The sequence below is a fragment of the Hippocampus zosterae genome, chromosome 8, assembly GCF_025434085.1.
Source record: "Hippocampus zosterae strain Florida chromosome 8, ASM2543408v3, whole genome shotgun sequence".
Taxonomy (NCBI): domain Eukaryota; kingdom Metazoa; phylum Chordata; class Actinopteri; order Syngnathiformes; family Syngnathidae; genus Hippocampus; species Hippocampus zosterae.
In genome coordinates this window covers 7,186,117-7,201,272 of record NC_067458.1, presented here as the reverse complement: position 1 = coordinate 7,201,272, position 15,156 = coordinate 7,186,117, and the positions used below count along the sequence as shown (strand labels likewise).

General features: G+C 42.0%; 1 protein-coding gene across 5 annotated transcripts in view; it reads right to left on the bottom strand.

The window, feature by feature from the left end:
• Positions 1-831: 831 nt before the first annotated feature.
• lepr (leptin receptor) overlaps positions 832-15,156 on the bottom strand; it is a 44,000-nt gene continuing 29,675 nt past the window's right edge. For 4 of the 5 annotated variants that reach the window (XM_052073334.1, XM_052073333.1, XM_052073331.1 and 1 more), the window contains 13 exons: positions 11,914-12,074; positions 11,727-11,832; positions 8,693-8,792; positions 7,927-8,141; positions 5,820-5,974; positions 4,832-4,985; positions 4,632-4,714; positions 4,349-4,562; positions 3,378-3,584; positions 3,198-3,281; positions 2,994-3,087; positions 2,779-2,854; positions 832-2,328 (listed from right to left, as the gene is read on the bottom strand). In XM_052073334.1, the coding sequence (XP_051929294.1) occupies positions 1,510-2,328; positions 2,779-2,854; positions 2,994-3,087; positions 3,198-3,281; positions 3,378-3,584; positions 4,349-4,562; positions 4,632-4,714; positions 4,832-4,985; positions 5,820-5,974; positions 7,927-8,141; positions 8,693-8,792; positions 11,727-11,832; positions 11,914-12,074 (2,468 nt within the window). In that variant the 3' untranslated portion in view covers positions 832-1,509. The remainder of the gene's footprint in view (positions 2,329-2,778; positions 2,855-2,993; positions 3,088-3,197; positions 3,282-3,377; positions 3,585-4,348; positions 4,563-4,631; positions 4,715-4,831; positions 4,986-5,819; positions 5,975-7,926; positions 8,142-8,692; positions 8,793-11,726; positions 11,833-11,913; positions 12,075-15,156) is intronic. The other variant, XM_052073336.1, reaches the window with a different exon arrangement.

Here is a 15,156-nt window from a genome sequence, read left to right as displayed (position 1 = left end):
ATCCAGGAAAAAGTTCTGAGCAGGATGGAGGACAGTTCCTTTGAATATTTTACACCAGTCTGACGGAATGCTACGGCACCTGGGGTCTTATTTCAAGGTGCCAATTGTGTTCCTAAATTTCTCCAAAAGTAGTAATACCTTTGTTGTACTCTGAATTATTTGGTTGATTGACTGTCAGATGCACAGTAACACAACGGTAAGTGCTGCACAGTGAAATTTTCACCTTGCCTGTTACCTTCCAGTATTTCAAAAAATATCAAAGATAAACAAATTTTCAATCATACAAGATAGACACCAAAGGCAGAGCCTATTGAAAAACAATGATGGTTAAAAAAACAAAAACCCTTGTGTAGTTAGTCCAAAAATCATACATGTCCAGTGCCCTGAAAAAAGTGTTTTATTTATTTTGGAAAAGAAAGTAAGAAATTTATTCCTATAACCAGTATGCTTAGTGTATACATATGTCGCGTTGAGATCAGTAGTAGCCTATTGGTAAGTGTGCATTAATTGTACACATGCGTCATAAATAATTATACAATAAGGCCACATATACTTGGCAGTCAAAGTCATTGCGATTATCAATCGCAACCACAGAGGGGCGACATATTACTGTTGTTGAGTAGTCTCAGTGCGGGTTGTTTGTGTCTTTCAACGACCAACTGTGCGACAAGAGTCTTTTAAGCGTGACTAATTGTAAACAGAAGCATTTTTACACATTCTGATTTGAACAAACTTGTTGTTGTGCAAAGCCATGTTCATTTCCAGAAGGGTGGCGGGATCAAGCAATAAGCCAGATGGTCTCACTGGGCTATTAATAAAGACATGCATGAGTTTAATTACAAATAATTTATATTCACCATGAAAAAATAGACCAAATATATCAATGTGCAACAACAGTTAATCACCATATTTCAGTATTTTCTTCTTTTTTTTTTTTAGGCTCACTGGACACTTAAATCAGTACAATGTTCATGATCTGATTGTATTCATGAAGGCAGATGTTTTCACACAGCTCTTCTTTCGGTCTTTGTGTGTTATATGCGAGTTCTATTTACAAAAGATGGTAACGTAAATGACATCTGTCACGTAAAAGCTGTCTGACAAGAGTTGCAGCCACACAATCTATTGAATGGCAGCATTATTTCCTCCCTGTTGAAGTATTCTCCCAAACCTCATTATGTTTTATTCAGAACATGACTTGAGCTCACATGCACTCATCAGCGACCATTGTAACATGACTCCAGAGAAGCATTTTGGCTGAACCAAAATTTGGGCCCAATCAGAATAAAATAAATCTCTACTGCGAGGATCAGTACCTAACATTGAACAAAGAAATAGCAGCATTGATGAACATCACTCTAGTTACACACCATTTGAAGCTTTTTGACACGATTTGACATTCAATGTCAATTTAAGTGTGCAGGACCTGATTGTCAAGTCTTTAGTGATGATGCAGCTCACAATACGTGAATTCTAATGTGGAACATTGCGCCAACCACATGAGCTTTTTCAATCTGGCAGTTGCCTGCTGTATGGTGCAGTCCTGAACTGGGGCATGTAGAGTGGCGCTAAGTCGCACGTGGATGTGGAAACCAGCTCGGTGGGCGTAAGGTGTGACTCTCCTGAGCAGCCATCTCTGCTCAAAGTAACACTTTTCAGCAGCTCTTCTTTCTGCTTGACCTCTCCCTCACCCTCCTCACTCTCCGCTTGATAGTCCATGCTGAGATAGTACAAGTCCTTTTCTTCTGTTGCATCTTCTTGATCGGACGGTTCAGAAAGTTCTTCAACTGAGTTGTAGGAGCAGGATCGACGTGGATCATCCATCCCTCGGTCATGGCAGCTGTCCAGCTCCCACAGGCCACCGGGGAAAGAGCCAGAAATGTCCGAGTTGTCGGCAGAGAAATTGCCCTCGTCGCTGGAGCTGCTGCCGCTGCCGTCCCGGTCCGAGAGATGGATGGACTGTAGCTCCTGCTTAGCATTGGTAAGCAGCACTGCAGCATATGTGACTGAAGACTGGGCTGAATTCTCCAGGACGCTCTGTGGGGGATCAATGAGCTGCAGCTCATCAAGCTGTGGCCTGGGATTGGTTAAAATATCCAAATCTAGGACTGAGGAGGGGGGGATGACATTTTGGTCCACTTCAATAAATGGACAGGACACTGCGTTGAGAGTTGGGGTTATAAGTGGGCTGCGTACCAAGGCTCCGCTCAGAACTGACATGTTAGCCTTTTCCATGATGACCACTTTGGAAATGTTCTCGGAGGGTAGCAGAAGCGGCCAAGCTGGCAGGATATCTGAGGACTGGAAGAGCTCGTGGAAAGTGTCAGCCTGCAGAGATTAAGGCAATTAAGATTGGGATGCTGGTCTATTTCTCCAAATTACTGTTTTCAACCATTATTGGGCCAACTGACTCATCCATCCATCCATCCATCCATTTTCTGATCTGCTTTATCCTCACAAGGGGGGTGCTGGAGCCTGTCTCAGCCGTCTTCGGCAGTAGGCAGGGGCCACCCTGAACCGGTTGCCAGCCAATCACAGGGCACACAGAGACGAACAACCATCCACACTCACACTCACACCTAGGGACAATTTCAAGCGTACAATCAACCTGCCGTGCATGTTTTTGGAGATCTGGGAGGAAAACAGAGCACCCGGAGAAAACCCACGCAGGAACAGGTAGAACATGCAAACTCCACATAATAAAAAGTAAGGTGCGGCAGTTCAACATGTGAGAGCGGAAAAGAGTGAATGAATCAAAGTTTTCAGGTATTGTTGTACCTTCTTGAAATTGAGTCCTTTTGCCCAGGAGCATTTTTGGGGGTTGGGCACATCCTTCCACACAAACCTTTTCATCCTGACAACAAAGTACAGCTGGTTTAAGGATACGGGGATATATCGCACTTCCGTTAACATTCTTACATCAGCTAAAAAAAATGAATGTGCCTGGTCAATCTATATAAATGTCATCCATGAAGCCACTAAGCTATACTTACTGGTTTTGGGAGAGGACCAGGGTGATGAAGAGGACGATGGAGAGGAGGGCGATGATCAGCAACGTCGTGTAGGCAGAAGGGCCTCCTCTGCTGGCTACATCATGTGGGACAGACGCATCACAAGTTTTGAAGTGGCAGTGCTTTGCCACTTTTTGCGTGGGATAACAATTCAATGACTTGATGAGCTTTTATTGACTTGCATACCTATTGTGAAGGCAGGCTCGCCCTCTCCCTCCGAAAACACAGGATACAAGTAGAAGCCGTACTCCTCAGATGCATAAAAATCACCTGAAACCAAAGATCAGGTTTGACAACACTTTGTTCGACTGAGCCTCTATAACATTAATGTTGAGAAAATGAAGCACAGAGAGTGAATTGTATTACCTGTTAGGTGGACGGAACAATCGGTGGAGGGCAGCCTGGCCCAGGTGCGCCCACTGTGAGCTTTGCTCAGATCAAAGCCATCTTGCCGCTGTGGTGCCCACTGCACCACCATGAAGAGTGGAGTCGAGCTGTTGTCCATGAGGCTCCAATGCAGAGACACACAAGTGCCGTTGATAAGCAGCACGCGGAAAGAATGCACGCTCCGGCCTGATGTGCGCACAAGACAGAGCAGCGGTGTCACAACTATAAAATGTTCACATACATACGGTACCATTGGAAAGGCTTTTAATTTCCCTTTTAAAAGGATGCCTCGTTTTTACAGAAGATGATTTGGTGGGTGGGTTGCTTGGCACAACTGAGTTGTAGGCCATCTCCTCCTGTTCACGAGCAAATCTTTGTTTAAGTACATGGATGTTCACACCTGTCATGTTTAATTTGAAAAGGGGGCATAATGTGCAGTCGGCAAGTCATTGACGGGTTGTCCGCTTATGCCACACTTTTGAATGAGAGCAGGGTTTTTTTTAATGCAATATGAATAAAATCCAACAAATGTAATTGAATCAGAACACTGTGCTTATGACTAAATACACATGTGTTGGGGCAACTCATTCAGTACCAGCCAATTCTAGACCAAGTCTGAAAAGACATTTAAAAACGTCTTTGGGAATGAATGAGTTAATTTCAAAAAATAAAAAAAACCAGGAATGCACTATGTTCCAGTTCATCGGTCCTCAGCCCTGTTTGTTCCTCTTCCATGAGCCAGCCTATCTTGCTTTTTCAAGCACATAAAAAAAAAAGTTCTAATGCCAGCACTTTCCCCAAATAGGTCATTTAGCATTTTGGGAAAAGGGCTGATAGTCACTGAATTGAAAATAATTCAACAAATATAGAACACATTCATCTTGAATTGTGTGCAGAAAGGCCTTTATGTGGTATAAAGAATAAATGTCTTGTGGTTGATGACGACTCACGTTTAGGTCGTCTGTCCAGTACCATGTTCATGTTTTTTCTGGAACTTCCCAGACTGTTGTAGGCTTCCACTGTCACACTTTGGAGCTCTCGCTTCCACTCAAAGCTGTAGGAGGACAGGAGCTCAATGCTCTTCCTCTTCACAATACCACTTGAAGTCTGCTGCTGGACTATGTATCCACTGATGCAGTAGGAGCGGCTCGTTTTTGGAAGAGACTACAAACAGCAAATCAACACATTATTTTGAATGCTATGAACTGTATATGTTCGTCACATGCTTTGTACCGTAATCAGTAGAGTAACATTTGTCGAGTTCGTGAGCTGATCATCTTCAAGAATTCTCCAAAAATCAGGGCCATGTTCTGGAGCTGCAGGAAAAAAAGATCAGGGTGGAAAGGTGACGCTGCTATGGGTTCATAATTATTTCGGAAAGTGTGAATTTGGGCAAGGGAAGTGATAACAATCATGTGTTGGTGTATTGCTACCTTGACTGTTTTGGGGTACAGAGTAGACTGGGTCGCTCCAGTCGCTCCAGTAGCCAGTGCGGTTGGCGGGTTTGCAGCTCACCTGAACTGCATAAACCTGGCACATCTCTGGAACCGGAACCTCCGCTGACGGTACCCACACTGGATTACTGAGCTGCATTTAATGAGACGAAATGGTCAAATAAGGGAAAAGATCACGGTGCAAGAGCACAACCTCAACCTTCACTCATTCTTGACTGAATGAAAAGGAAAAAAAGGGCCATGTGGAAGCCATGTTATTTCTGCAAATGGAAACCTGATGCCACAAGTTCATCAAGTTGACAAGGTGGTTGTTTCTGATCACTTATTCAAAATTGGTTTAGAATGTTTTTTAAAGCTCAGTTAAATTAGCATTGTGCTTTCAGACCTACAATAAAGAAAGGCAGATCTTCAAACCGGTATGTTGTTACACTCGCTTCTCATAAGTGTAAATGCTGTCGTGACTCTGTCATCGCGAAAAAAAGTCTGTAATATTGGTTGACTACCAGTGCTGTAGTTACGTACTGATACATGAACAAGAGATCGTATTCCTCCACTATTCATATAGAATAGAGCCTTGGGTGGCCAAGCGTATCATTGACGCCCACTGAAATGCATTCTGGAAAATATTTTTTCGAAACACTAACCTTAAATGTAAAGGGTTGTTCACTGAAAATTTTCACGAAAGTTTAAACCAATATGTCAGAACTTCACAAGGGAATTTTCTTTTTGATTTATTCAATAACAAACATACAAAATCCATATTTAAAATGAAAACAGATTACAATGACAGCATTTCCATTTCTCATGTTTCCTGGGTGGGTGGAAACACAAATTGTTCCTCCATAGACATTCAGATATTGTACATGCGTCTTACTTACTACGTAGGTTTTCAGAGGAATTGTAATTCGTGGAACTATTCTGTTATCAAACTCATTTTGCTCTTTTAAACTGTCAAAGAATAGCTCACCTTCCACTCTGGCTGAGCTTTGATGGCAGAAGGAGAGTGGTAACGGAACTGACACTGGAGTCCCTGCACAGGCAAAGGTGGAGGTTCCCACGTGATCCTCAGAACCCCGCTTTGCAGATTCACCGCTTTCACATTGGATGGTTTGTGAGGCTTTACTGCAAGTCAGACAGTGGAGGAACAGACGATGTTAATTCTCAAGGCATTGAATCGATCGCAACTAGACTGTCTGTCGTAAGACCCTCTTCCATTGTACCAGTTCTACCCAGAAATAGGCTGATTATACAACTGTATACAGGGCGGTCAGAAAAGTGTGTTTTACCTGTTTGAACAATTTTTTTTATATTTCATTTTCAGCTGTTGCCAAGTGCACGTATCCCCCGCAGGATTGCGCCTAAATGAAATCAATTACTAGACCGCAGCTTTCCCCTGCCACGTTATCGTGTTCGCAAAGGACCGCGTTGAAAGTTATGCATTGACCCGACCGAGCGGCCAAGCACTTCTTCCTGAACATGTGTCCAAACTCCCAATTCTAGTGGGGTAAAAAGCGCAAACTGCCTCTTCCTGTTGCCGTGGTGACTCGCCAAATCGGGGATCCATTGATCCTGGCTTTTGATGGTTGTGGTGCACGCGCTTAACTCCAGTTGAAGACACTCCGAGTTGATTAAACTGATTAAAATCCGCTGTTTTGGAACCGCAAACTCAGTTTCCTATCTTAGAGCAGATCAATTCAGAGTTCAGCATTTGACAGAGTTCGTTGAAGCCTCTGTGAAATGGACCCCAGGTCAGTGTCAGGCTCGATTCAGTATTTTCTGCAGTGTAAAAAAATAAATAAAAAAGTGCAACTACACTCATGGAGTGGTGTTTGCTGCAGTTAGAGAGCCAGAATTAAATAAATATGTATTATTTAATTTCCTTTGGTTAGACATGCTTGTGGTTGCTGTGTTTGCATGTGCGTGCGTGCATCTGGGTGGAGCCTATACCATTTTATTGCTATAGCTGTACAGCCTCTGTCATCATAATAAAAACAATATTACATTTCTGTGATTTTGCCATGATGTTATAGAGTCAGTCTGTGTAAGAGACAAAAAGCAGAGAAAAATATTCCGTATAGCTCCATCGATCCAAAGTAATGTAAACGACACTGGAGTTGTTTTTTTATGGGGGGCTGGGGAGGGAAGCATCATGAACTACGATGGACCTTCTACAGGCGGTGGTGTTTTCACTTTTAATTTTGTGGCTTCTTCACATCACTAATATTTTTTGGGGATGCAAATGACTGTCGTTAAGATGCCTTGCCGAGAGGAGAAGCCTCTGTTGGTCAATAAATTGTTGTGTGGAAAATTACAGGGGACTTTTTTTTTGTTTTGGTCAGAGGCGAAATCATTAAATCTCTTGGGAATGTTTGAAAGACTGCATTGTATGTGGGGGATAGGTGGTGTCGTCAGCCACCTCCTGTTAAAAGATGGCCTTACCACCTTCACGTAGATCACTTCTCTCACTCTATCATAACACCTCTATCAAGAATAGGCACATTTTTGTCCTCAGATGAGGGCTCTGGCAGCTGACACTTGACCTGAACAGTTAGCAGTCTGTGTTGTGCCATGCGCCTGCACAGTGGTTGCTTGGTTTCCCCGATATACAGTATGTATTTGTGTCTCATTGCATTTGACTGCATACAGCAGATTCCTTTCTGGCTATGGGGTGCAATGAGGAATGCAGAAAGGCTGGCAAACAATTTTATGAAAAGCAGCACAGGCATCTCATATGAAATTTTAAGTAACACGAAAATGTTAAATTAAGCCAAACCATAAAGTAAAGCAGAAAAAAGATGTTTATATCGAGTAACATCTGCAGCTGCATTGTCACATTCCTTTATGACTGAAACATTCCTAAAGGCGCGTTTACGTTCCTAAATCCACGCTACGGGGAGTTTAGAATGCATGCAGTATTTTTAAAAAGATACCACCCCAAAAAATCAATTTGTCACTCCTCTGCTGTATTGGATTGCTGCCGACTTCTTTTGGTTTACAGCGGTGGTTGGCTCTGAAACCTTGATGGCTTTTCATGAATATGTATTGTCAAGAGATTTGACATACAGGTAACTTACCATGATCTAGAGGTGATATGTAGATGTGTTTGGATCTGAAAGGGCCTTGATGGGAAAGCATCTCAAGCCACAGCTTGTAGCAATTCCTCCGTATGTCCTGGATGGTGCAGGCTTGTTGCTTGGATCGGACCGGAAGACAGTCAGGCCCTAGCTCTCCAACTTTCTCCCCCTTTTTCTCTCTCTCCTCCATCACATCACAGGGTAGGTCAGTCCATCTGTGGATAAGACATTCATCATTTTTAGGGTCGCTATCACATTTTTCATTCAACTTTGCAAATATGACATCCCACAATTGAAATCCTTTTTTTTTTTTTAATTGTTACTGTCAATTATTCCATGGGGGTGGGGGGTGGGGGTGATTGTGAGCATGAATGAAAATGAACTGTTGTTTGACTATATTACAATAAGAACTTGGAAGACAGACGTAAAGACAAAAGTGTGGCACAACTGTTCGAAAACATGTCTCAACAAAAAAAGTAGCTCTTAAGTTTTACTCTTCACTTCATATATTGCTCCGAAGTTAAGAAAGGAAAAGTAAAGAGGAACCCGCCCCCATCAAAACATTGAGCAACTTCCTGGCGACCTCTTGCTGTGCAGGATTGGACACATGTATTTCGAGGGTGTGACCCAAAATAGCACGTGTTCCGTACGCTGTGTTCACTGAAGTTGCGCATAATAACAAGACTCTGATTTGAGTATTCATGAACATGAGGACAAGTGAGGGCACTCCAAAGTCAACAGCTCCTGAATAAGAATCATGACCTACGTGTATTGGAATTTGGGTTTGATCCACCAAGTGTTGTTCCAGCTACAGTCCATCGCGTCAATGTCACCACTGGTTTCACATTTGATGTCAATCGAGGCCCCTGCAAAAACAAAGAGATGCACGTATTGTAAGGTCAGGAAAATGAATATAAGAGCCCATACTTCAATGTGATACTCTAAGTTCACAGTGTCACACGTCTCCACTCTCTTTCCTGCCTTTGTCAAAAGCAGGAAGACGAAACAAACACTTTCAGCGATGAAAGCAGGAGAATAATAACTACATTCATATTACATAACATCCAGCCATTTTTAAAATACTCTTTGTCGTCATTAGATGTGCTTTTAGGCTACTCCACCTGACTTTAGGAGAGAGGCGGGGTACGTCCTGAACTGGTCACCAACCAGTTGCAAGGCAAATAGTCTTCAATGAACCTAATAAGTAGACTTTTGAAATGTGGAAGAGAGCGGGTGTACCCGACGAGCAAAGAAAAGTCACGGAAGCAGTGGAAGAACATTCAAATGCGACACAGGAAAACCAGCGCTTGGATTTGAACTCCTAAACTCAGAACTGTGAGCCAGACGACTGTTGATTCTATTCAAGAGTAGAGCCTCTGATGTTACCTAAACTTAACAATAAGATGAACATTTAACAATTACCAAGTGTTATTCTGAGATTCACACCGGTTCATTAATCAACACAAATACTATTAATTTGATCAATAATAAGTACAATACTCATGATGTTAACATTGATTACAACATTAATGGCATCAGTATGGAATAAATCCATTAATTGATGCCTTGTTGAGGGGCAAAGTTATGATTGTTTTGTTGTTCTAATAAACATGAATGAATGTATTTATGATGGATAATTTGATACGCATGTAATAAACTACCATGTCAAAATTTCCCGGTCGATTTTCACTCTTTCTTCCCTCTTTGTCACCTCTTGTTACAACCGGTTAAATTTCAAACACAAGATAAGAACACAAAAGTACAATTAGAACAGATAAGTACTCATAATATGGATATTTTGAATAAACAATACTTTAATAACATTCTGAACATGTCTGATCTAAAGCAATTTTGCATGGTGAAGACCATCATAGAAAGAGTTGAAATCTGGGAGAAGAACCCCTTCCTCAGATGATTGAATTTGAGGCGTTTTTTTTCTTAGATGTATACAGTCTGGTCACATTTTTGCTCGCCTTCCTCTTCAGGGACAGGTTCCCAGTCCTCTGAGTGGCACAGTTTATAGTCCATATGACACCTAATATCCAGAAGAGACAAAAAAAGGTCATTCAGTGGACAAGTTCGAGGTGGCCGAGTTAAAGATGCTGAGATTCTCCTTAGGAGTAACAAGGATGGACGGGATCAGAAAGGATGTCCATCAGAGGGACAACTCAGACAGGAAAGTTTGGAGAAAAAGTTAGAGGCGCCAGACTGAGATGGTTTGGACATGTACAGAGGAGGGACAGTGGATACATTGGTAGGAGAATGTTAGAGATGGAGCTACCAGGTAGGAGACTGAGAGGAAGGCCAAAGAAGAAGACATGCAGGGAGTTGGAGTCAGAGTAGAGGATGTAGAGAACAGGGAAAGATGGAAATTAATGACTCCCTGTGGCAACCCCTGAAAAGGGACAAGCCGAAAGGAGAGCAGAAGAAGTGGACAAGTGATGTGATTTGTATTTCAAGAAAGGACTGTAAGATCTAAGCGGAGTACAAAAAGTTATTAGCTTGTGTGTGAAACACGTAGCAGGAAAGCAAGTAGCTAAGAATGAATCAATTAAAAAATAAATTAAATACCCGAGTGCTCAGAGGTCATGCGCTGCAGGATCACCAGTGGTTTTTCCCGCTCGAATGGACCTACTGAGTTTTACTTGGCTGAAGCACATGAAAAAAAGGTGTTATCCAAGTACTTCACCTGTTAAGGCCTGGGAGGAGAGTGAGCACCTCAGATAACTGCAGCGTAACCGGCTGGAACATGTCTTTCTCCGTGCCTCAGTTCCCTCTCTCTGTCACACAATGCGTCGAATAACAGCGCATTTGTGTGTTGGCCTCTTTCAAGATACTTGCATGTCACTGTCTTCTGATAAGTCACAAACTTGAGGAGGGCATCACTCAAAATGGGATTCCGTCTTTGAAAGCCACATCCAAGGCTCCAGATAAGGGACTCAGAATACGATAGGTGTGCTTCAAGGTAATCCACAAGGCAAGACCAGCTTCACTTTCGTGCCACAGGTAATTTTTTTGCATCATCTGCTTTCACACTGAACTTGGTCTTGTAACGTAGAGCAGAGGCTTGAAGCTTGAGACATAGCAGATCATTAACAAAATGTTCTTTTCGCCTGCCTCTGTTTTCTCCATCCGTTTAGTGTCTTTTATAGGGCAGTGTGCGTCCTATGTGGCAGCGTCAATGTTCCCAGCCTTGAATGCACAACAGATATCACATTGGTCTTTTTGCAGGTTGAAAAAGAGAAAGATTTAGTTGCTCAGAATGAACACGTAAACAACACAGTTGTGGGCATTGACTACAGTAATGGCTGAGTTGGGTGTATGTTAAAAAGTAAATGCCGGCTGTATTTACATTTCAGACATTGCATATTATTTGACATCAAGATAGCATTACAAGAGGTTGACTGCAGCCAAAAATTTTTTAAAAAGACTAAGAATATTGACCAACTTTACCTTAGCATCAAAAGATGTCTGCTTCCTTCCACTGGAGGAGGAAGTGTCGGCGGATCCGTGCGAGCAGACAACGGGATAATTTTTGTTGGAGAAAGGCGTTCAGTGGACATGCGTGCATTTTCAGTGACAAGTCAAACATCAACAGTGAGATAACGTTTTATGTACATGATGTCATAAGACGCTTTTTCACCATTCATGTAGGAACTCGTCAGAATGCAGACCTCCCATTAACGTAAAAATAATTTAAATGACAAAAATGGACATTCGTCTTTTTCAAAGGACAGCGGTGGTGGCTTTTTTTTTTTTTAATGTAGATGATTTTTCTGTCCTTTATGATGACAGCTCACCTTCTACATATATGATGCTGTAAGGGATGGGCCACTCCTTTGTTGCCCTACACTGCAGCAGCTCATACATCCCCGAGTCTGACGGCTGTACTGTGATGTGGCTGACCTGGTTCAGACAACAGTTTGTGAGGACAACGGTTTGGAAATATACAACAACCGTTTAAAGAAGGAAAGCTTGCACCCATACCCGTTGGTTGACTGAGTGATACTGGCTGGAAGACAGAGGCTGTTCCAAGTTTAGCATCCACACAGCAGTGTTGGCGTTGACGCTGTGGTCGTTGAACACACAGTAAAGACTTACGTTCTCCCCCGGATGGGCCAAAACCTTTTCGGGGATGTAGCTCACCCCTGAACATAAAAACATTACATCAGGGGTGTCCACATCCGGTCCCTCTTTCAACATATCAGACTTAAATAATCAGGATCATTATCAGGTTTCTGGAGAGCTTGCTGATGAGCTCATCTGTTGATTCGGGTGTGCTGGAGGAGGGAAACTTATAAAGCAGGGGTGCCCATTACGTCAATCGCGATCGACTGGTAGGTTGCGGACTGCGGACAAGTGATCGCGAGGGGTGTAGAGGAGAAAAAAAAACAACCAACCATTTGTGTGTCTTTGTGCATGTTAGTAATATATTTTTTTGTTAATGTACACTGTACGCTAATCGTCCTATCAGTCTCATTTTCGCAAAGAGAATTAAAACAATAAAATAAAATAAAATAAAGCAGTTAAATCTTTAACCTACGGTGGCACGTGACCTGCGTCACCAGAAGTTGTTTGCGCTCAGCAGTCTGCAATTGCAGCTTGTGATCAGAGCTGTTGCGCTATATTTTTTATGGTTATCATTAATATCATTCAGAGTTTGCTTAGTGTACAATCCACTAAGGGCACGGCCAAAGAATAGAAATCTAGAGGGCCAAGGGAAGCACTTTCAAATGGTACGTGTGAGCTACAATAGTTAACAGACTGCAAAAGTGCATGCCTCCGTGTCAAGCTGTTGCTCATCATGGCCTAAGTATGTATGTGCGTGCGCGGTAACGAGTCGATCGCGGGATTTTGGTTGATCGAAAAGTCGATCTTCGGTCCAAAAAGTTTGGGCACCCCTGTTCTAAAGCATTCGGGATAGCAGTTCTTGAGGAGCGGATTTGGACACCCCTGCATTATATTCATATAAACGCAGCAAACACAGGCCAACAAAAATATAAATTCAATAAAGTCAATAACTTAAAGTAGGCAGAATTTAAAAAAACTCAGTGATCATAGGCAATGACAATTTTTGAGAATGCCGTAGCTTGGTCACACTTTCAATTAAAAAATGGTGTACTTGCAAAAAGATTTTATTTTACATATCTTGTTATTTGTCTACTATCAGGTGCATTTACATTGCTAGTTCTAGGTACCCTGCGATTGGCTGGCAACCGGTTCAGGGTGTCCCCCGCCTATTGCCAGCACGCCCCACTGCCCTTGTGAGTATAAGCGGATCAGAAAATGGATGGATGGATGCTAGTTCCATGTGTGGCTCATAAAAAATAAAAATAAAAAAGAGCAGCTGTAAATATTTCCATATAGTTCGAAGGACTTAGAATGTGTCAGTTTTAGTCTTTTAAAATAGGCCATAGCGATTGGCCACATAGAGTTAGGGGGGCGAAAATAATTTGTGCCCCCCTAACTCTATGTGGCCACTATAAATACTTGTCATTAAAATTGTTATAGGTACACATCTGCATCCTTATTACCGTTAAAGAAAAAAAAAGGAATACAGTTCAACTTGCAGCAAAAAAAAAAATAACCGGAGGTGTCAAATTATCGCGTTAATAGTGAATAATTAATTACAATCATATTTAGCGAGTTATGTTTTTTAATCGCGTTAATCTAAATTTTAATCTCTAACATGATGAATTCTGTAGGTGGATTGTAATTTTATAATATCCCTTTTTATGTTTTGGTTTCCTGTGTTGAGGGTGGCAAACAATGGTCAGTCACAGCCTGAAGGAGACATTGATTGGCTGTCATATGTTTATGCTTGTCTAGCAGAAGCTGATAGGCTCCCATTGGAGTTGGAAGGACCAGGTAAGCAGCGGTGAGGAGTTCTCGGCCCAACGAATGGAACATTTACAATCGAAAAACGCTCTGACGGCACTATGGATAATGGTAGACTGTTGTGCCTACCGGTAATTTGTAAGAAGGAGTTTGCTTCCCACCAAAGCAGCTCAAGTTTAGCCTCCCACATCAATGCAAATCACCCAATCGCGAGCGCAGCCACGACTAACATTAGCACCGAAAGCGTGAGCAATATAGCAAGCCATAGCAAGCTCTTCGCCAAACTTAAACTCGACAACACTCCGCGTGCGAGGCATGAAGTCAGCATAGCTGATGTGTCCTCTGTAGCCTATTAGAAGTGGTTGATGATTATTTCAGCACTTTATTTTCTCATGATGAACAGTGTTACTTCTGAAATGCTAATTTACAGCACTGTGATTTAAGGGTCTCTTTTATTTATTTTTTACTATCCAAAGCAAATTTAGTGTTCAATACATGTATTGCTCAGAAAAGTGTTCTGACTGTTTTTGATATGGTTACCTAAGCACCTTTTATGGACCTGATGTTCGATTTTGTATTTCTTTGGAGATTTACAAAAACAAACAAATCAGTGATATTCCCCCTCGTGGTCGAAACTAAAGGTGGCAGGTAGGACTTGGGACTAGTCTCAAATGCAGCAGGAAGTAAATGGCTAGGACTGCACCGTCCAAGTCTGCTGAAAAACAATACAATACGTTATAATGCCACTTCTTTTATCTTTTGATTTGCCTCAATAATGTAACAATTTTAAAATGAAAATAGAGGTCTTCTCAGCAATTTTTAGATGAGATTCAAATATAGCTTAGTTCGATAAATTAATTACAGATCATAATTAATCTCACAACACCTTTTTAGTCTGGAACAGAAAAGATTTTAAGTGCATCAATTTGCCTGAAAGAAAATCCTTCTTTAACTGTAAACATTGTAGACCAATTCATTGCACCATTTCATTCTTACAATTACAATTCAATAATATCAATAAAAAATAAAATTCAATTTCAGTCCAGCAACATTAGGCCAGGAGCACAATATGTTTCTGTCAGAGATTTTCCCGGACAAAGTTAAAGAAACGACTCGGCACACAGGAAAATCGTCTTCAATATCGGCGGGAGCGGACCTCTGAGAGCGAACGACGGTTGTTGCTCCGCGATCACACTCAAAATCCCGTCTCCGTGAGTTCCACATTTTATTGTAACATATGCAAAATACAAGAAAAACACTGCCCCCAATATTTGCATGCCGCACCCCTCGGTCGGGCCCCTCAGTAGTGATTGGTTACCTGTTTTTGAACCTCGAACCACCAGTACATTGGCGCCTTTTCTGGCTGGTCTACATCGAATTAGCATGCTGTAG